This window comes from Nothoprocta perdicaria, unplaced genomic scaffold (assembly GCF_003342845.1).
Source record: "Nothoprocta perdicaria isolate Ctin4 unplaced genomic scaffold, notPer1 scaffold_433, whole genome shotgun sequence".
NCBI classification, from domain to species: domain Eukaryota; kingdom Metazoa; phylum Chordata; class Aves; order Tinamiformes; family Tinamidae; genus Nothoprocta; species Nothoprocta perdicaria.
In genome coordinates, this window is record NW_020455681.1 from 80,300 (window position 1) to 102,136 (window position 21,837).

The 21,837-nt window shown below is 41.1% G+C and overlaps 1 protein-coding gene across 2 annotated transcripts in view; it reads right to left on the reverse strand.

Annotated features, from left to right (window-relative positions):
* Positions 1-21,837, reverse strand: part of GRB10 (growth factor receptor bound protein 10) — a 152,335-nt gene that overhangs the window by 80,246 nt on the left and 50,252 nt on the right. For both annotated transcript variants that reach the window (XM_026046329.1, XM_026046328.1), the window contains exon 2: positions 21,095-21,192. In XM_026046329.1, coding sequence (XP_025902114.1) covers positions 21,095-21,145 — 51 coding nt within the window. In that variant the 5' untranslated portion in view covers positions 21,146-21,192. The remainder of the gene's footprint in view (positions 1-21,094; positions 21,193-21,837) is intronic.

A 21,837-nucleotide genomic window follows, 5' to 3' on the forward strand; every position in this document is an offset into this window, starting at 1 on the left:
CTTTGCCATAACTCTGAAGGAGGAACTGATATAGGAGAAGTGAGAAAAAAATATAAATACACATAGGGGCACGCAAGATGGTCACAATAATACAGGCAGGCATGAATCTAGAATACATGACGGTGCTGTTTGTTCAACTCTATGTCAGTTTTATGTCTCAAACTGGGAAAATGTGATGTAAATGTACTTCCTAGCTTAACAAAAGTTTTCTTCTTGCATCGAATTATGTAGAGGCTTGGGGCTTTGTTTTCTTTAATTCTAAGACTGTGGCTTAGGGATTTGTAACTAATTAACTGGACTGAAACAGATTCAGTAGTGAACTACTAAACCTCAAGAGGAATCAGAAGTTCACTTTAGATAAACATCCATGATTCCGGTTGCCAACCTGATTTTTTTTTTCATACTAGAACTCCCACAAGATCAGGTTTCAAGAAGTTCTAACAGAGATTCAGTTTGGCTAAGTCTAAAATACCACAGTTTCTCACAGATCTTGCCAAAAAAAAAAAAAAAAAAAAAAGAAAATCATTGGAGAGAACAGAAAAGATGAAATATAAACAAAAATTAAGCAAAGTAAGATAAGTCATGCTGATTTTTAAAAGCCACAATATGAGAAGCAAATTTGGTGTAGGTGCACAGTTTTACAAGCTTGCCATAACCTTGTAGATACCATCTGGGGTGGGTATGGAAAGCCAGAAGCAAGGTCATGAAATTCCCTGTATTAGTAGATTAGGGCCCATGGGCTGTGCTGCAGTGGCATACATGACTGTATACGCATTGCTACCGTGGCCAACACGTGAGATAAATCCAGTGGCATGAATCACACTCACGTCAAAGCCCAGGAAGCACCTTCACAGCAAATGACATTGCAATTGCGCCTGAGCGGGAGCACACGCACAGCAACGCAAGCACACGCAACCATGCGTCTTCTGCCTGACATTCCCAGGTTGCAGAAGTTAATGCTCAAAACCCTGATTTGTGCAATGCCCTGGGATAAGAATGGCAGAGAGCTGTATGGGATATGAAATTAAAAATATATTTTATCTGCCCTCCAGAGAGACCAGCTCAAACAGTATCAGTAGCGCCTCTGGAGAGCCCATCCCTCCCTGGGACACCACATGGCCCTGAACCAAAGCAGACCAGAACACCTGAACTCTGGTTTCGTGCAGGGAAGTTGGGATTTAGCAATAGCTTGAGGTGCCTCTGCAGGATGCAGAGATACCCACAAAACAGGGAGCCTCGTGCCCCAAAAGCTTAGCACAGTTCCTTCGAAGCCTCCACGGATATGAGCAGGGAGGAAAAGTCTGAGTCAAAGCTTGGAGCAGCAACATGTGATAGCAACAGAAATGCGAGGTGGAAGAAGACAAAGCAGTCATAAATTATATGAGAAATGAGATTAGAAGCGCAGATGTGCTCAGATCCACAGGCCTCCTCAGCAAAGCTGGAGACTAGTCGCACAGAAAGGGACTCCCAGAGCTGCGAAGGGACAGCCGGGTGCTCCCGGCAGAGGGGAGGTGCTGCCTGCGGCCGCGGGCAACCAGCCCTTCCCCAGGAGCTGGGGAGCTTGCCGGGGGCTCGGGCGAAGGCAGCTCCCAACCTGGGAGCACCGGGCGGCTTTAAAGAGCTCGCCGCGTGACCGCCGGGGCCTATTTCTGCAAGTCCTTCACAGGCAAGCAGTGGTGCTTGGCCAGCAGCGGCACAGCTCAGACAGACGTGGGAACAAGGTTAAAAAAACATACACAGATTTAATATAGATGAAGTTCTGTAATAGCTGCGTGCCATGCCGTCGCGGTGCGGGCAGCGAGGCAAGGTGGGCACCTGCCTTCGTCCGTCACCCCCTGCCCCCACAGGGCTCTGAGCTTGCTCCAAGCCACGTGCTTCCTCCGCATCCAGACCCGCCGCCAGCCCCCTTGCCCACCAACGCTCCCAGCGCGAAACTAAAGCACCTTACTTCACTCACCGCATCGCCCGGCTATTATCACTGTATTTTTAGAAGGCAGTTTGGGCATTCGCCCTCGCTAACGGGCTTGCATGTGCTGCCTGCCCCGTCGGGCAGCTTCTGCCCTCCGGGCTGATTAATCAAGTGACAAGGCAGCGTGCTCGCGGGAGCTGAAGCAAGGTTTATTTTTACAGAGTCTCTTAAAGTGCTTGCGATTGCCCTGACGCCGCAGGTTAGCTTGCGGGTGCCTCTGCAGATCCGTCCTGTGCCGTGCGAAAGCGCCTGCATCGCGTCGGGAGCTGCTGTCCATCCACCACCAGCACCATCTCCCTGACCAGGACAACCTGGGATTATTTTCCAATCCTTAGCCAAGCCTTTCAAGTTACGCTTATTTGGCTGTCACATACCCTATTTACTGCTATTTGTGCTAGCACGGTAGCTGCTGCGGTTATCAGGGAAAACACGAGTTCTGACGTTTTAATCAGAGAGAGACTCCACCGGCCGCACAGCAGAGCGGCTCTGTCGCCTGCACACGTGCTCCTCAGCTGCCTTCCTTGGCCCTGAGGGCTGCTGTTCCCATCTGCAGATGAGCTCAGCACAGAGCTGCACTTACAGCTTGGGGCTGACCGGTGCCTTACTCACTGTTATGACAGCTCTCATCCTGGTCCTTCAGGAAAGCTTTTCCAGGCATTCAGACTGATCTTACAGGCAAATAGCATTTAAAAGAGAGGAAGCAGACCCATGAGCACAAATAACAAGCTACCATCTACACTTCCGTTCTCCCCTCCTTTCTTTACAAAGCAAGCAACGTGAATTTAACTGAAATGGAAAAAGCTGCAAACTTTAGTAACAGGGGATTTCCAGGCCTCTAAAGAGAGCTACTCTAACTCAAGCAGCCACTGGAAGTTTAAGAGATTAAGGATGGACACAAGTGGCAGCAGAGCTTCTCGGAAGCCCCTGGGAGCACATCCAGACTCTGCACGTCCAGACCACCAAGACGACAGTGCCTGGGTTTGGACTCGCTGCAGCCGTCTGCAAACCCACACAGCCGTGCCCCTGAACAAAAGGTTCAATTGAGCAAGAGTCACGCAGGCTCCTGCCAGCAATCCCACAGCGACAAATTAAGATCATGACATACTTCTGATGTTTGTACACTGTCCAGCACAACAGCAAGCAGAGGCAGACGTGCTCACGGGCTGCACTGCAGTCTAAGAGGCGGCCAACGCGGAGACGCCTCGGTCTGCACAGCAGCTCTCAGTGGCCATGGCACACTGCTGCCCACCTAGCCACGTCACTCCGTTACACTACGCCCCGTGTCTCAAATCTAATCACGCAAGAAGAGAAAATCAGCCAGCTCATTACCTGAGCCACCTTAGCTTGCAGGCAGCCTGCATGAAGCCAAATTAAGTACTTTCTGAGAGCCCAGACTGAACAAACTATAGCAGAGGTTTCAAGTATAAGAAGGTTCGAAAGAAAGCAGTTATTAAAATTCACTGATGAGCAGTCCATCAAGGGCTATTAGAAAGTGAATATAGCTCCTGGCTCAGGGAATCCAGGGGCTGTAAGGGGAACCTTGAGAAATCACACTCTGTCCTAGGTCTCTGCAACTTACTAGTTTGAGAGACTGAATGAGGAGGCAGACGGACACCTAGATGCAGAGGTGGATGGACAATTCCTTGGTCTGATCCCAGACTACCACACTCAGCATGTTTCTGCGGTTCCCTCTATTTCACTTGATAATAAACAAACTTGACAGCATTTCTTCTGAGGGTGACTTCATACCATTCTTCACAAATAAAGAACATTTTGCATGCAAGCATTTTTTTTTTTTTTACACAAAGTTAATAAAGGGATCTATGCCTGTTTCTGCATTGCTTTCTAAGCTTTTTGAATTGTGTTTCTGCACCTTTGAGTTACTTAAAGCCCCATACTTTACAAGGAGAAGGGCAGAATCAGTTATGAGAAATGATGAGTATTCAACTATTTACCCAGGTGGACTTTCCTTTAGTTTACTGGTATCTACAGACAGACCCAGATCAATGTCTAAGCTCTAATTCAAACTCCAAGGTCTTGATCAAATAGTAATGCATGTGATGCTCCTTCCTTAAGATTTAAGTCACTGGGTTTCCTAGCAGCTAAATACAGCAGCACAGTCTCCTAGCATAAAGCTGTTTGGTACAACATATTTTCAGCCTGTCTTACCACTGACACCCCAAAGCATAAGAAAATTTGTCTCAAATATAGCTGTGAGTGAACATCAAGGCTTTGGGGTTTATCCAAAGTTATTGTTTTGCATACAATTTCAAGTTTACTGAAGCACAGTTTATGTCTTTTACCATCTTTTCCTAGAACTGTTTCTGGGGTGCTCCAACCTCAACTTCCCTGGGTTAGTGCTTAACATGCAATGGAAAGGAAGGAGGGGAAAAAAGGTTTTGCACACCAGGCAAAAAACTTAAAAAGTACATTCTCAGACAAACCACATATTACATAATTAAAGAGCTGTAACTAGCTTTCCAACCTCTTAACTATAGTCATTTGGCTAGGTAAGAGCCAACTGAAAGGCTCAGTAAGTCAACAAAGCAACTGTGAACCTAGCATTTTAACATTCCTCATTGCTAAGAGAGCTTGTACAAACACGGGCTTAAAATAAAGCCACTTAGGTTTGTCAAAAGTTAGGCTCTATCCTGAAGTAGCAAAGCCACTGACAGTTGGAATTCACCTGATTTTACATTACTGACTGTCAGCAAAAAGGCCAAACAGTTTTGGATTATTAGAGCTGTGAAGCTAGAAGGCACATTCCTTCCAAGAGCCACCTGCTACACTGCATCACCTCCAAACGTGAGCACTGTGAATCACAGAAAACACACAGTAATCTGGAAGGTGCACAGACCTTCACTACCCACACACTCCTACAACCCTCACCAGGCTGCAAAGCCCATCACATACAAATGCAATACCCACAAGAATCACCACATGCCATAAATTAAGAAAGAAAGAAAGACAGAAAGACAGGAAAAGAAGCAGGACAGACCTGTGCCCATGGTCTATGTCTCTGCAGTGGCAGAGGGAATTTGTTAAATGAAGTTGTGATCACAGGAATTATATTACACCCCATGATGCAGGGGAAGGCAGACATACTTGCCAATCTGACCTTGGAAGAACTTCTCTTCCGACCCCTACCTGAGTTTTATTAGCCCACTGCCCAGAAAATGCTACAATTCAGAAAAAAAAATGGGATTTTCAGATCCAGTCTTCATCAAAATCCAGTAGTGTATACACTCCAAATCAATGAAGTGTGTCCTCTTCAACATCAAAAAAAAAAAAAAAAAAGAAATTGATTATATACAGAGAAAGTGCTTTGCAGTGAGGACATTTCAGATTTATTTTGAAGAATATTATCAAAGCTATATTCTTGGTCTTGGTCTGCACTGCAATTGCTACTGGGACAGTATGGTTTCGCACCAGAAGATACTTTCAGTAACTAGACAATTTCTTCCATTAAAAAAAAAAAAAAAAAAAAAAAAAACACCTTATGATTCCCAGGAAAAAAAAAATCCACCTGGTAAGAGCTGGACTACAACAATCAGTCTTCCCAAAGTTAGGTTCTTCTTTAGCAAGGTACAAGTCAGCACTTCATGCTCTCTAAAATCCTCAGCAAAGAACTTCCACGGCATACATACTTGTGAGCACTACAGATGCAGCTTTTACAGGTTGAATTTTGTAAAACCAGCATTTTTAATTCAACTGCAACTGTAATTTGACAAAAAAGAAGCTTAAAATAAAATAAATATCTCACTAGATATTGTCCTTTTAATACAAACTAACCACTTCTGCAAGAATTTAGCGGGTCTGCACACAGTTATTGTACAGAGAAAAGGCTCAAGTATATCCCACAGCATGTACATTTTGGACTAGGCCTCATTTATCATGGTAGAAGAGATTCAATGCATCATGGTTACTGTCTTTTAATCATCTAGCAAGAAGGGAATCCAACTGACAGGCTTAGAAATGCTAAAAGCTTTGTTCTATTTTTAATGAGACTAAACCACTGTGGCTGTTAAGAGACAGTTTACATAGTTCACAGCTAAAGTAAAGTCTTGAAATACAGAGGAAAAAAAAGTGCACAAGATTCTCAGTGAAAGCAATCACTTCTTAAAGCTGTCTTCAGCTAAGCACTTACAGAAATGAAGCATTTATTTTCTGATGAAATGTCTTTTTGATTCATTTTTAACACACACACTAGGCTCCATTTCATTTCTCACAGAACACCATTGAATAAATGCAGTTTATGTTAGGAAATAGCATTGGTTAGAGATTTTCACAGCAGAAAATTATATGCTCATACGGAAATTCTGTTTCCCCTATTAGTGCCCACATATCCTGACAATGAATCTTTACTTTGTACTTAACAGTAAGTTAGCTTTACCTCCAAAGCAAGTCAGTCTCACTGCCAAAGAACTGCCACTGGCAAAGCTACAAAACCCCTACTTTACTGCATATTTCAATTTTTTTTTTTTTTATTTTGCACAATATTGACTCTATCCATAAGGTTGCTGAAAGATCTATGTTCTGCCAGAGAACACTGTATTTGGTGACAGCAGTTAAAAAGAAACTAGAGTTTTGCTAATATAACTGAAGAATAGATAATAGATAGACGAAGGAAAGATGTCATATTCCTCAATAAAAAAAGGAAAAAAAAAAAAAAAAAAAAGGAAGCTTTCCTGTGGGATCATTCTACTTAAATGGAGTTAAAACTATAGCAAGACTGTAATGAACTTGGGCACTTAGGCACACATCTGTAGCAGCTACTGCACTGATAGTGCTCACCCAATCTAAGGGAGCATTTTACCTCTAGGAAGGCTGGTTGTAAAACTCTACCCTCATAAGGGTTCTTGAACATGCCAGCTTCCCAGGTCTCGTTCAAGTTGCTGAAGTGCCTGGGCAGACTCCACTCCCTCCTTACAAGAAAGCGGAAAAGATGAGTAACACATACGTTGCATATTTGCAATGCAGGTGCTATAGAAAACTTCAGCATATCACACACCTGCCAACACCAACACACCAGTCAACTCAGTTTCCTCATAACATTTTAACCTGCATTACAAAAAAAAAATCTCACATGTTCTTTCAGGAGAAGTTGTTAGGCACAGAAGGAGGGTACAAGTTATCTGATCATTTTCAACCTGCTGCCCTCCCCAAACTCATCAGACCTATGAAATAGAAGGTAGCTCATCTGTACTACTTGGCATCCAAGCTACTACGGCTCTGATTATAGCAACGCTGGCAGCCAGTAGCTTCTAAGAATACTGGCTCTGGGATTTGGGTTTTGAAAGCACCCTGCGTGAAGGAGAAGGGAGACGTTCTACGAACTGCCTTGGACAGTCTGTCCCGTCTCACGCTAATGCTGTCCTACATTAACTTTCTTGGAAGACTCGATGCACCAAGAGGTGCCCTGCTGGACTCTGGGATTTGGCAGTGCAGAAACTCATCTGAGTGACCCCAAGTGGCGGGAGTTTCCAAAGGGAAGAGGAAGGTAAGCTGTGACTTAGCTGGTAAGAACTGGTGTTTCTCTGCAAGTGCACTCTTTTTAAGGATAGGTATTCACAAATACACTTTGGAGAGAAGCAACTAAAGCCAGATGGCCTAAATTACACTTAAGTGCATGTTTGCTTTTAGCTAGGTACCCCTGAAAATTCAAGAGTGGTGAAACTCTCAAAAAGGAAGGAAAATAGCATGAAACAAAGCCAAGAGACTGATATCGCTGGAAAATCTGTCTCTTCTTTTAAAGGCAGTAATACTGCTCCCTTTTGTTTTCTTGATGGTTCAGGTTTGAAAGGGGCTCGTAGAGACAGAGCTGATACAATAATAAACTTCCTACATGGCAAAGGCCACCACATTCACATTTGTTAGCTGATCCTATGCATGCTAAGCCTTCAGAGCACCAATGAAATTGTTTCTCGGGTCTTCACCTTGAAAATCGGATGAATTTCAAATGCCATGATGATCAACATTATATATAGGAGCGCTCTGCTACCCTTACCGACTTCAGCTGTCAGCAGTTCAGCCTCTCTCTGCCTTTCCTAGCCTATCTACTCAATTGCTGCAATTCAGGGTGTGCCTGATAGCTCTCCCCTCTCACCCTGGAGAGCCATCCTTGGCATTAGAGAGCAATTAACTAGGTCTAGACATTGCTGTCCCATTCAACCGAACATCTGATCTTAATTATGTTGCACATCTTTCTGCTTAAAGAACCATCTATATCTCCTGCATGGTGCCATCTGTCCCAGAACGAACTCCCCACCTCAGACAGGGATGTTAATGCTTCAGGTGGCTTGCTTTCTTCTGGATAGGGAATTAACTTTGCAGGCATCTCCCAAACAGTAAGCCTTACTACAAGAAAGGTATTCAAGATCTCAGAAATGAGGCAGAGATTCATATATCGCAGCTGACAGCTCTGTAATTTACTATAAAACCCAGGTATAGCTACTCTAAACCACGCACTCCTGCCTTTTCTTCATTACTAGTCCAGCCTCGGTTGTAGAGTACACTGCACTCACACACAAACCACGCAGCAGGGTTTCAAACTTTCAGAGCAAACCAGTACAGTAATTTAGGCCAAGAAAATGATGGAGTTTAAGACAATATATAAGTTCTTAAAAAATAACATTGTCCTTTTGTATTGCTCACAATGTGGTGTGTCTTCAGGAAAAAAAAAAAGAAAACAATTGCCAATAAAAGCAGATGTACTTATTTCATATTCGAATTTTATTGGATCTTCACATTTTCAAAAAAGTGACATTACTGTATATTTCTCACTAGCCATTAAAGCAGTTTTCTTAAGGAAAATAAAATAAATCCTCAGTAGGGTGTTGCTTTATTAGGCTTCATAAAGCTACTGCTCCCAAATTTTAGTGCAAGTAAGACAGTATTTCCAACACAAACTGTGCTACAGTGCCACCTACATACAAATTCTCTATTCAGAACAGTTTGCAAGAATCAGAACAAAATTAAGACTAACACCAGTGATTTGGATGCTTTTAGTACACCAGCACCTTACCACTGTTTCTGAAAATGAATGAAACATGATGTATTTTTACCATCTCCATATCCCTTAATAGAGTATGGTAAAGAAATCAATAATTTCACTACAGTGAAATACTTTTTAGCATGACAACTTCTCTTGGTAGATATTTTACCTATCTCTGATTTATGAAAATCCAGTTATGAAATGTGCTTCAGTTGTTCCAGTAGTACTAAGTGTTTTCAAGACTATGTTTTCATAGTCTTGACTTTTTCTTGTTTTTTTTAATGCACGGTTTGCCACCTCTGCCCCTCCTTAAGGCAAGTGAGCTAACTGGAGGTAGCCCTAGCAATTACCCTGCATCAAGAGGGATTTATCAGAACATCTTTATTGACTTAGCATTCTGTAAGGGAGGAAAATTCTGAAAAGCTCAGCAATTTGCATTTAAATAGTAACAGATTACATGTAGAGTTGCAAGCTGGAAAGCCCAATACAAAGTGTAAATCTTTAGTTTTTGCACAAACTGGCACTGGATTAAAAAACTGCTCACTAAAAGCAAGACTGCCAATCACCTCTTCTTATGTGTGGAGGCTTTTTTTTCTTTTCCTTTCTTTTTTTTTTTCCCCCCAACTTGTTCACAGCAAACAGTGTTGAGTGACTGCTTATTTTGATACTCAGGTTCTCCCTGCTTTCTGCGGAGGCCTACTGGATACATTCAAAGAGACCCAGAGCACTTGAGAACGTACACTGCAACATTTTAATACGGTGAACAACAATTGCTCTTTTAATTCTGCCTAAGCTCCCTTGAATACTAGGCCATGGTAAGATGTCACCAGATCAAAGAGCTTTCATAATTGCCAGCGTGTTACTGGAGGACAGTATCGTGTGCCAAAAATTACAACGGTAGTACATGAAACAAAGCAAACAAACCAACCCAAACAAGACCTGCATGCACGGGGTCTCCAAACGATGATAGATTTCAACAGCTGTGCAAAACCTGGTCAGTCAGAAGAAAACTGTTTCCAGCTTAAGAACCCCAAACAAAGCAAAACAACAATAAAACCCATAGCATGTGTGCACATACTGCAGCATTTCATTGCACTGGTCTTAGTAAAGCAAAAATGCTACAGCTACTAATCACAAGACCTCTTTTCACCAAATGGGCTTTGGCTGTTGACTCCAAGGAAGCTGTCAAATTAGGATTCAAGGGGCTTTGCAAGATCTTTCTCTCCCCACTTTGCCCCGTAAGCCAAAGAACACGAGGGAAATGCAGGAATGCCTTACTCTGTGTGTAAGCAGCCACCACGTTTGAGCTCAGGGAATGATTAACTCCAGAGTTCATGGTGGTAGGTAGCCTCACAGCACCACCAGTATTTACTGCATCGCTTCCTGTTGGGTTTGAGCTACTTTTTTTCTGACCTGAAAGCATAGGCTGATGGAATAGAAGTAGTGAAAAAGATTCCTGCAGAGATTAAAGTCAAAGCAGAGATCAAATAAAGAAACAGTAGAATGAGAAAGAAAGAGATAAAACTTTGAATTAGGCTTCAGAAGAAACCTTTGAGTCAAAGTACCAAGCCACCTACTGGATATAATTGTACTGAAGACTATATCATCTACTTAAAGCAAGAAACTTAATTGTTGCGAATTACCTGGGAGTTCGTTAGCATAGTCCAGCAACACTGACACCTTGTGTGTAATCCATTCCCAAAAGGCACCTTACCACATCAGTGTACTCCTGCTCTGGAAGATGCTTATGGAACAGGAGTGAAAATTTTCTAATCTTCTGAGTTCTGTTTTATTCTAAGCTGTTGGACAAGTCATGATCCAAAGATAAAAGTGCTCAGTGAACTATTTTTCCAACCTATTCTCATCCAACAGAACAGCTGTATCTTGCTACTTAATCATCCAACCAAGTCACATTCCACAGCCAGCAGTTTATCACAATTTTGAGGGTATAAAGGGCTCCAGGAAAAACATTGTAAGATGCCTTGCGATGGAAAAAGGCAAGATGCCTTTTTAGCACATACTTACTACATTTAGTTAATATATCAGTTATGTGAGAGAATGATCTTCTTTCATGAAGAAGTTTTATTGGCAGGTGTGCAGGAAGATGATATCAAACTTACATCACACTACTCTAAACTTCCTGACTTGCAACAGGGGACAAATAGGCACTTCCAAGCCTTAATTCACATTCAAATTAGAAAGCAGGAATCAGATTTTGCAAGTATACCTAAAAACAAAAGGTATAAAATGACTGTCCCAAATGTTAATATTAATATTAAATAGAGAAATTCCAACACGGTAATTTTTTAAAAAATTACATAAAATTGAAGATGCGTATGTGGGTAGATACTCATACTACAAATTGCTCTAATATATGGGTATCTGCTACATTTAAGGGGCAAGCTAAAATGATCTAACTAGTACAAACTACACATAAAACACTCCACATATGCACTAAAGAATCTTGTTTTACACATGAATGATCCCAGACCTACCTTCTGCCACAGTCCAACACAGTGAGCTATTTATTCTAGCTAAAACTGCAGATCAAGATTCGATATAGAAGTAACTAACTGTTAAATTTCAGAAACAAGTCAGAACAAGAAACGGACGGGGGGAAGTGAAATAATAGTTTATAAATCATATTTACTACTACATTCCTCCCATATCCTTTGTCATTTATTTTAGCATATTCTTTTTTAAAATCAGGAGAGAGAGCATAGAAAAAAAAATGTAGTAGGGGTATAGGGAGTGGAATGGTACTCAAAAATCTAATTTACTATGGATATATGATTTGCCATCAGATTAGAGGGAGGTATTCTAAAGAATAATTCAAGAAAAGGCATACTTCTGATGTACAAAGTCACTCGCTTTACATTCAGGATATCTGACAAGATAATGCAGCAAAAATCTCCTTATATAATTTTCTTTACAGAATTTACCAAACCCACACATAGAACTCTGTTCCTTAGGCTAGATCTCTCTTTATATACACCAGCTAAATTCAGTAATTCACATATTCAGAGCATTGCAGTTAGTTCAAGATACTGAAAACAGAGCTTTTCACTGAAGCTCAGGCATCAGGTCAGCAATTTGCAGTCCAGTTTCAGAAGGCAATTCCAGACCCTAGACTGAACTAATCTAAATAGCATGGAGAACGCACATACAAAAGCCAGTGAGGTATCAACCCCTTTTTTCTATCTCATAATCTCTTTGCAGTTTTTAAACTAATAACACTTTTTTTTTTCCCCTGGGCCTGACAATTTAGACTCTCTTCTGAACTGGATCCCACTAGAGAGGGGAAGAGAGGGCCTTGCCAGGACTGCCTCATCACACCCAATCCTGACCCCAGCACAGGGTCACAGAGCCAGGGCAGCTTCTCACCCAAGTCAAGCCTGAGGACAGAAGCTGGCAAAGCACACAGCTAGTGTGGGGAGATGTGGCTGGCAGCACATCCTCAGGAAGGCAGCAGAGGAGAGAGCCCACTTGGATACCAATGTTGGGACAGAGAGGAAGCACCGGCATGGCAGGAAGGTGCCACAACAAGGGACAGAGTACCAAGAACTCAGCTGGGAAGTCACCAGAAGATGAAGATGGGCCTGGAACTACGTGGCCTCAGTCTAACAACCCTGGGTTCTCCTTTGACTCTTACACACTCGTGAGACCTTCTGTCCCAGCAAAATACTTTTTTCCAAAGGAGGTTTAAGACATGCATCAGTCTGGAGAAGCCAAAGGCTTGGACCACCTGTCTTGCCTAAGAACAAGTAAGCCCATTTGTGGGATGGGAAGAACTGGAGACCAATCAGCTGTAACACTTATCTGACCCAGTCACAAGCAACCATGCAATTCCAGCTGCAACAAATTGTGTTGTGTTATAAAGAAGAGGGCTGAAGACAACTTCACAACACATATGAGCAGTGAACTAACTTGGGAGATGTTCTGCTTTATTGCTTTTGGTGCCTGAGCCACCAAAATTGACTCACATAGAAGAGAAATTCTACGAGGAGGCAGAAGTTGACAGTGGCCTGATGTCCTCCTGAGACGAAGAGAGGAGAGCTAATGAGGCTACTAGCAGAATTACAGTCCTGAACTGCAGGAAAGCAGATTTTTGGCTTGTTCAGAGGTCTGCCTGAAGGACAAAGGGGCCGAGGAGAGCAAGCAGGGCATGAAGTAGAGCCTGCTCCAAGCACAAGAATGGTCCATTTGGACACACAGGAAGTTTCACAGGTATTGCAGAAGTCTAGCGTGCACGGACAGAGAGCTCTTAGCTAGGCTCAAATGCCCAAATGCAGAACAAATCCTTCTGGAAGCCATATGCAGGGACATGAAAGACAGGAAATCAACTGGTAAATCCATGCTATTTATTGCAAAGGACAAGTCATGCTTAACTAACCTGGTATTTCAGCTCACAGTTTTACACGACTTGTATTGTTATGGGCCTCATCACTCAAGAAATTCATAAATTTACACAGATTGTGGATCACAGTGCTGTCTTTCGCTTTCATCACACAGTTGTAAACACTGAAACATAGCTGAAATTCTACGATATTGGACAATCCCATGGCAATAGTTTAGAATATCAAGTTATTTTCATTAGAAAAGTAGGCATATCATTTGCACTCCCCACCCATAGCCCAGAATGACCTTTCAGATACAGCAGAGGACTGTAGAAAGTTAACTAAAATGTTAAGGATTGACTACACCAATGTAGATTCATCAGGAATCCTCCTTTGCCTCCACTGAAGAATCAGTTTAACAAAAATCCACGTGAGTTGAAATAATGGTCTGTCACTCTCCTACACTAACAGCTTCAAGAACTTTTTCCAGAAAGGTGCCAACACCACTTTGTCAGAAACCCCCTCCTGAACTATGCAGAAGTATTCAGTATTCTGGGGAACTTGCCAGCATGACAGTATTTACCGTATGACTAATATGCATTAATGAAGCACAAATGGACAACTATTTACTTGTGCTAATAACTAAAGCGCTTTATTAGAGCTGAGGCCTCCAGCATGAAGGATTGCCAGGTTCCCCTTACTTGCCAAAATTATGTCAAAAAAAAATGGAGCCAGTGTGTAAGACTTCAAGAGCTACAGGCCAGTGTGTAGTAAGTCTTAAGTCATTGTTTAACATTCGGCTTGAGGAGGACAAGCACTCTCCAGGACCACTGGCTGTTCCTGAGGGCTTGTCTTTTCACTGCAGACTAGGACATGCACTCTGGTTTTACCAGTGCAAGAGCCAAAGGTATCTTAAAAGAGCAGCTGGGCTCAAGCGCTTTGCTGTACATTTGTGTTCTCCCATTGCTTGCTTGCTGTCTGTCAAAACCGGAAAGAAAAAAACCTATCATCATCATGCCTCAGACTAAAGCATCAATACTATGCATCAAGAAGGACACTTTATGTGAATATTCTGGCTCTATGTAAACTACTGCTGAAATCTGATCAATTCAATAAAAACCTATCCTGAAAAAAGAAAGTAAATTCTCCAAAAAAGGGGGAATGTCCTGGTTCTACACCTTGATTTCCATACCACACCTTGATTTCCACATCTCTTGAGAATGGCACATAGCAGCAATGGTAGAAATTAAATACAAATATGAAAAGTAGCAAACATTCATAGGAACATAGAGATAATTTAAAAAGTAGAGAGGTATAGAGACTTTAATATATTAGATATTGAAAAAGAAAAAAAAAAACCTAAAGGATGAAAAGCAAGCAGGTGAAGATCCTTTCCAGTCGTAGCTAATGCTGTCTAGAATTGATGGAGTCATCCCTGGTGTTGCAAAGGAAGTGACACATGTCCAAAGCTGAGTTCGCTGTGCTCAGAAAGTTGAGATCATCTTTTCTTGTTTGACTCAGCAGTTCAAGAGCAGGACTCAGCCGTAGCAGTCAAGAGCAGGACTCGGGCCCTGTCACAAGCATTGCATTAAAGGAAGTTTTGGAAATTTCACCTACACTTCACTTGAGAAATAGAAAATTTCTTCTTTTAGATTTGGTGACACTTAAACCAGCTTAAAATTGGTTAAAATAATGATAATAAAAAAAAAAAAAAAAAAAAAGGTTAAGGAAAGTTATGGCTTGAGTGCCTATGAAATTCTACCCTTCCTTTGATCAGTCTGCCCTAAAATGAAGTAAGGCAGGAAAGTCTATTGGGTGTAACTTTTAGCAGGATTTGTATCAAGATATATTTCTTAGAAATACTTAAAGAATATAAAAACAACATTTTATCTCTGTTTTTCACTGAGGACAAAATAGGCCTTTCCAAGCCAACTGGCATGGACAGCAACATTAAGAATTATCTCAGCCACAGGCATTTTCCTGAAAAGCAACAGCTCCAAATACAAAGGAATCTGATCTTCCTCATAAAAACATAAAAATCACAAAAATAAATAAATAAATAAAAAACAATCATCCCCAGCATCATTATTTCCCCATATGTAGAATACAGAATGGGCTGCAGAAGGGAGGTTCTTTAAAAACAAAACAACCCCTTTCCCCCCTGCACACACCTAGCGCTAAAGTAATTCCAGTTGACTAAAACATAGCCAAATTTAAATAACAGTTCCATTCGGTAATATTTCAGCCTCACCACAGACTTGGAAGTGTGAAGCTGTCCTAGGCTGAGGACATCAGCTTCCCTCTTACATTAAGGAAGCGCTGTTACCAACGCAAGGACATTCCTCCTGGTAGTTCTCCAAAATAACTAGTTGGTAAATAGCTGGTTATGTATTTATTCTTTTGGAAAACATCCCATTCTGAATAAATAAATATACAGGGCTTAACTTGGTGCTATAGCCTGCTGAAGTGCTTGTTATCGTTATTCACAATGGTCTCCTGTGAAGTTTTGGGGAAAAAAAAGACCAGAAATGGGTCTGGTTTTTATCAGTGTAGATGTTCCTAGAATCCATAAGTAGCATCTTCATAAGCCAGAGCCTGGAGAGACTCACTGCTTTTTGTTTCCTTGCAAAGTATTCTTGCAAAGAACATGAATAAAAGCCATGAAGTTTTCCCTATAAATTCTGTCATCAATTTTCAACTGCAGTTAAGAGACATAATAAAAACACTTGCTTGAACATGCAAAATGAATACATTTGAATGAAAATTCCCCAAATGGCACAACACAAGCACAGTTTTCAACTCCGCCCTCAGCTGTGAACGCATATGGTACCTGCCTGACTTCCCCAAGTGCCTGGCTCCACAAGCAGCACCGACTGCTCAGATTTTTCAGGAGAATGACAAAGCAGATCAAGACCAAGAACCTCCTCCGAAAAGCGGTAAACTTGGCAAATCTGAACGTGTATGCAAACTGCAGCTAAATGTAGGGATGAACCTAGAGAATGCTCTTGTAAAAGGATTCAAGGAGATAAGAAAGACTGAGTCAGTCTGCCGGTCAAGCAAGAGTGCGAAACCATCAAGAAAACACCAAGTTCAGCTTCATTACTCATAATTTCTTCACTTGATTTGCAATACCTAGATTTTTGGCTTGCTGCTGTTCAAAATCCAGAGGAAAGGAGTATCCAAGATGCCTCATCACTAGAATGCTCAGAATATTTTCCCTTTTGAAAGATCATATGTGGAGAAAAATGTGGTTCTAGACATTAAAATTGCTTATTCACATTCAAGAAATGCTCTTTATATTTTGCCAACTCTACTTCCACCTAAAAAGTTACATCTATAAAACAATTTTATGGGAAGCAAATATTTTTGCATTATATAATAATCCTTTAGGTACATCCTTTTGCTTCCTTACAACACTCTGTTCACATGTGAAAGTGGAGCCATGTACACTTCCAATACCATCTTTAAACTGTGAGTATTTATTTTTATTTTAACATGAGCGCAAGCACCAACTTTCGGGGTACTTCTCTTAATAGATACAAGCTAGAAATACACCTCCAGTTGCTCTTCAAAATCTGCAGAGTGGCCTCAATTCTACCTGTAAAATTCATTTGCAAGCTACACTCAGAGAGACAGATTTCATAACTTCATATTGGAGGCAAGATGTCTTGTAAAAACATTTACTAATGTTCTCACTGCCTTTTACTTCATGTCTGCTGCAGTCCATCAACCCCATACACCACTTAAAACATGCAAACTGCTAAAACAAGAGCATTATCAACAAAATAGCTGTTGACTGACACCATATTTCAGAAATCTGATGACTTTCTGCTTTGGCAGTAGCAACATTTCAGCTTCATCTCCTCATACAATGTGTAGAGGAATGATGCAATTCAGTCGAGCCTCTTCTGCTCTGCTCTAGGGCTTTGCAAGCCTCTTTGAGCCCTAGGGTTGTTCTACACAGCCCTGATAGGCAGAAAAACCCCAGCTCCTGGAGGAAGTCTACACAAGCAACAATGTCGCATAATTCAGCCTAAAGAGGATAACCTCAGCCACTGTTTATTTTGAATTTTAAAGACAATAAGGAATAGTTGACCATAGCTGACAACTGCTCAGTTTTCAGGTTGTGTCACACAGGCTAGGTCTCATTAGCGCTCCCACACATAGGTTTTCACGCCACTTGGACACAAATTCTGCAATTATGGCTTGGGGTTTTCTTTGATGTTTTGCTATGAAGCACTAAGAAGCTTTTGGCACTCAGACATTTATTCATATAGCAGCACGTGCATCTATGTTGACACCGAGTATCAGATTGTTCTATCTCCAAAGAATTTTTTGCGGCAATGATAGGACCAAGTCATACAGGCAGCATCTGGATTTCATAAGAATGAGGTTACCAGCTACCACCATGACAGAGCGAACTTTAAATCAGAGATATGAACATCTTTCTGCTAAATCAAAAAGTCTTCCAAAAGACAAAAAAATACTAAATCCATTACTTTTACTCAAAAGTAAAACAACGACAAAAGAACACACCCACAAAAACCACATGCTCACAAAGGGACACTACATATAACTACAGTATGCCATGGACCAGGATTATATATTGTACAATTTTATGGAAAACAAGAATCCAAATGCTATACTCTGGAGAACTTGTCATTCTTCCAACATAAGACAAAGACATGTGACAATTTCTATCATATTAACGATACTAAATTTTCTCCTCATTCACAATAAAAGGGAGGAGTATATCACACTAGTTAGTGTCTAATGGATAAATCCTACTAAGCCTTTATTTCTCTACCCTTGAAGAGCACAAAGCTTCTCAAGTCTGATATGCAAAACTCTACTCTCTTACTTGGTCAACAGGACTATGTGCAATCCTGGAACATACAGTTCTGCACATATAGGAGAAAACAATTCCCCCATTTTGTGAGCATCACTTTCATGCAAATGTTAGATGCTGAGCATGACCCAAACAAATCTTCTTGCTGATAAGAAAAGTGCTCTGTGAAAACAAACTCTGTGGAGCTTAATTAATATAACAGTCATTCCCACCACTTGGCTATGGGAAAGTAAACGGAGTGGGGTGAAAGGGAAAGAGAAGATGAACAGAAAGGATCATCCTTGCACAAACTGATTTTCATGTTCAGAAACTAAGAAAACCATTCTGTTATTTATGATGTCACTGAGACTTGCACAATTTATACATCAAAGGGTTAAAGAATTAAATCTTTCCTAAGAGTTCAAGTCGCTGCACATAAATACTGTTGTGACTACAGATTGCAAAAGAACGGAAACACAGTAAATCATCCCATTTTTTTCTGAGAAATTCTGGGACTATGTTCTGAATTTCCAGGAACAGAAGACAAACACTGCCAATTCTCACTGCCGGATTTTTATTGAAGAGTTTGAGAATTTGGAAAGGGCTCCTGAAAGCCACTAAAAGGTAGTATTGATTTTTTCCACAAAGCAAGAGATTGTTTCCAGGAGAATGCACTCAGTGTGACTGGTCTACGTGCAAACGCCTGAGATAGATTAAAAAAATACATTGCACATAAAAAGCCCATCATGCAAGTTTGTCAGAGGCTTTTAGCCTTTCCCCTCTCCCCAAAAATGGTAAAAAGAAGGGCAGAGGAGGCTTATCTGAGGCCATCTGAAAGGATGCTCTGTAGCACAGCTACATTTTTGCAGGGCCTCACTTCTCTTGCTGTCAGTATTTTGAATGTAATCTCAAATTGAAATGTGTCGATTTAAACCAAACATCAAAGCCGCAGCATTAAAATCTCAACTCTGGAAGAATGTTCTGTACAGACTTCCATTCACGTCAAGTCAGAAAATGTACTGAAAAAAAGAGAATAAGAATACTTGTTCACACTCTAATCTAGAGCATATTTAGTTTAACCTTCTTTTAGCCCTTTACCAACACAATGCTGGCGCTGCAGCCAAATTTGAAAGACAAGCTGATGAAAGCTTCTAAGTCAGATTTAGTAGGGGTGGAAAAACAGATGTTCAGTTTTTGTAATGCAAACTTAACTTGTGACAGAAAGCAAAGTGGTTGTGAATGGGCTTCGAAAGCTAGTCTTTAAACCTGTTACAAGCACTTAGGATAGTTAACATGCAGTAAGCTATGACCACAAATATCAGTGGGAACTCACCTTCCCAGCATTTTAAGCCATGCACGTTGCTTTGACAAGCGTGCAGGATCCAACCAGCTGAGATACAGACATGGGCAAGAGCAAACTGTGATGGAGAGATTCCTGTCTCCGAAGCTATGAATGCTCTTGGACTTGGAGAAAACGTAAACAAATTTTGGGGGACTGAAGAGTGCCTTCTTAGTACTTTGGTTTCAAAATTCTCATGACCACATTCGAATCTCCAATTTCACTTTTGTTTCTAACTCTCCTAGTTAGCAAGAAAAGCCTAAGTGCATGGCTGGAAAGCAGCCTGACAAATCTTTGATGTACCTCATAGCGGCTGAACTGGGGCAGTAGAGATACTATTTTCATGAGAAAGTTTCATATTTGGTAAAGAACTTGCGGTTCAGAATGACTGTCTACAATTTAAGATTTCTCTACTATAGATCTCCATTCCTTCAGCTTCCTGGCATGACTCAGATGATACTCCAAATGAACTGGTGCAATTCACAGCGCAACCAAAATTATGAAATTCAGACACATCAGTTCACATATCCTTTCAAAAGCACAGACCTAGGTACAATAATATAGATTTTTACAACACCCAATTTCTCAAAGTCCATTCAATCTTTGCAACTGGAAAAACAATTAGAATAGAACTGCTTCATTTCTTTCTATTATCAGGAAAAACATTAGAGTGAATTCAACTGACAACAGCACATAGTAAAGTTAGTCTTAACTAACGTGAGGTTTCCTGTTGGTGGGGAAAAAAAAAAGTTTAAAGTTCATGTATTATGAAATAAAAGTATCCTATTGAGGATTTTTCCTCTTTTTAAGTGAGTAGCTTGACTGTAGTAATCACCGCCGGCAATGTTTCTCTTGAGACAAAGGGAAAAAAAAAGGTTTAAATGTCATATGGTTCTCTATTTAATCATTTGTGCATCTGCTGGGCCCAAAATCATAACTGAATCCTTATGGTGGTAGGCACTGCATGAAAACAACGGAGCGGGCAAGAAAAGGAAGGAGAGGGCAAAAAGCAGGTCAAGCCTGAAATAGCAGACTTGCAATTCCATTAAAAAAAAAAAAAATGCATGCAGTATGCCAACCACAATTGCCTGGAAAAAGAAAAACTATGTGTGTTTTTTGTCTAGAATCATTGAACTGAATTGAGCTTTTTTTTCCCCCCCGCTTCTTTTTTTCCAATATATATTCTTTACAGTGTGCCATATTGGCTGCTTAGATACAAGATAACGACTAAACAAACATATAATCTGCCTTTCTTCCTACAAGTGTAATATTCAGCAAACACAGTACTTTCTGGTGCAAGGCATTTCACTGGTACTGCAGCTTACCATTTTCCCTGGGGAATGAAGCGCTTTATTCCAATTATGAACTGCCTTATCTAGGAAAAGGTATTAAATCTTAGGCAATATATCCTATCAATTCTTTTTTTCTTTCTTTCTTTCTTTTTCTTTCTTTTTTCTTTTTTTCCAGTAGTAAGTCTTGATTACAGGATTATAGGTTCTGTTACCAAAAGTTGGTAAAACCCAGAGAGTAGCTGGACTTTGATGAAAATCTGAAATTCACAATCAGTCGCTGGCACATAGCAACACGACGCTACCATCTGAGATGAACATGCAGTTGCATTACTTACTATCCGATAGGGAAGATGTAAAAAGGAGTCTGGGCAGCCAGCTAAAGCCATTTGTTCCTTCAAATTTTCTTCAAATTACGTCTGCTGCTTCACACGACCTGCAGAGGACAAAGAGACTGTCAGAACTCGTACTGAAGACATTTCATCAACTTATTATTGAAAACAGTTGCAGAGGGAAGGCTAAGAGGAGCAAGATGAGGTGACAAGCATTTGCATTGACTTAGAGTAGCAGATCTGCAAGTTTGCCATCTGCAGCCAGGAAAACACATTCATTTGATACGCTGCTGAATGGCCCAAGACAGCTAGTCTCAGGTGGAAGGGTTGCTGTTCTGTTGCCTGTCCCAGGCAGGAGAGAGAGTTTTTACTAACACACAGGCCCTAACTCTTTGAGGACTGGCACTCATCAACCAAGGCTGCATTTTCCATTATGGAAAGAAAATGTAGTAATATGGGAGCTAGCTAAGGTGACAACCACCTACGCAGCAGTAGCCTTCAACGCTTAAGTTACTCTACCACTTCCTCCTTTCTTCCTCCTTTTACCCTTTCCAGCCTCTCTTTTCCCTCAGGGCTTCTTTCTCATGCAGTATTTCAAACAGATGCAGATTTGCATGGAAAGGCCTTTTTTTTTTTTGTGGAAAAAAGTGTTTTTCTACTTCTGTGTTCAGTTTAGAGGCACACATGGCTTAAGTAGTAAAAATGACATAAGACTATTGAAGGAAGGCCCCTGTAGGCTAAGCAAGTGA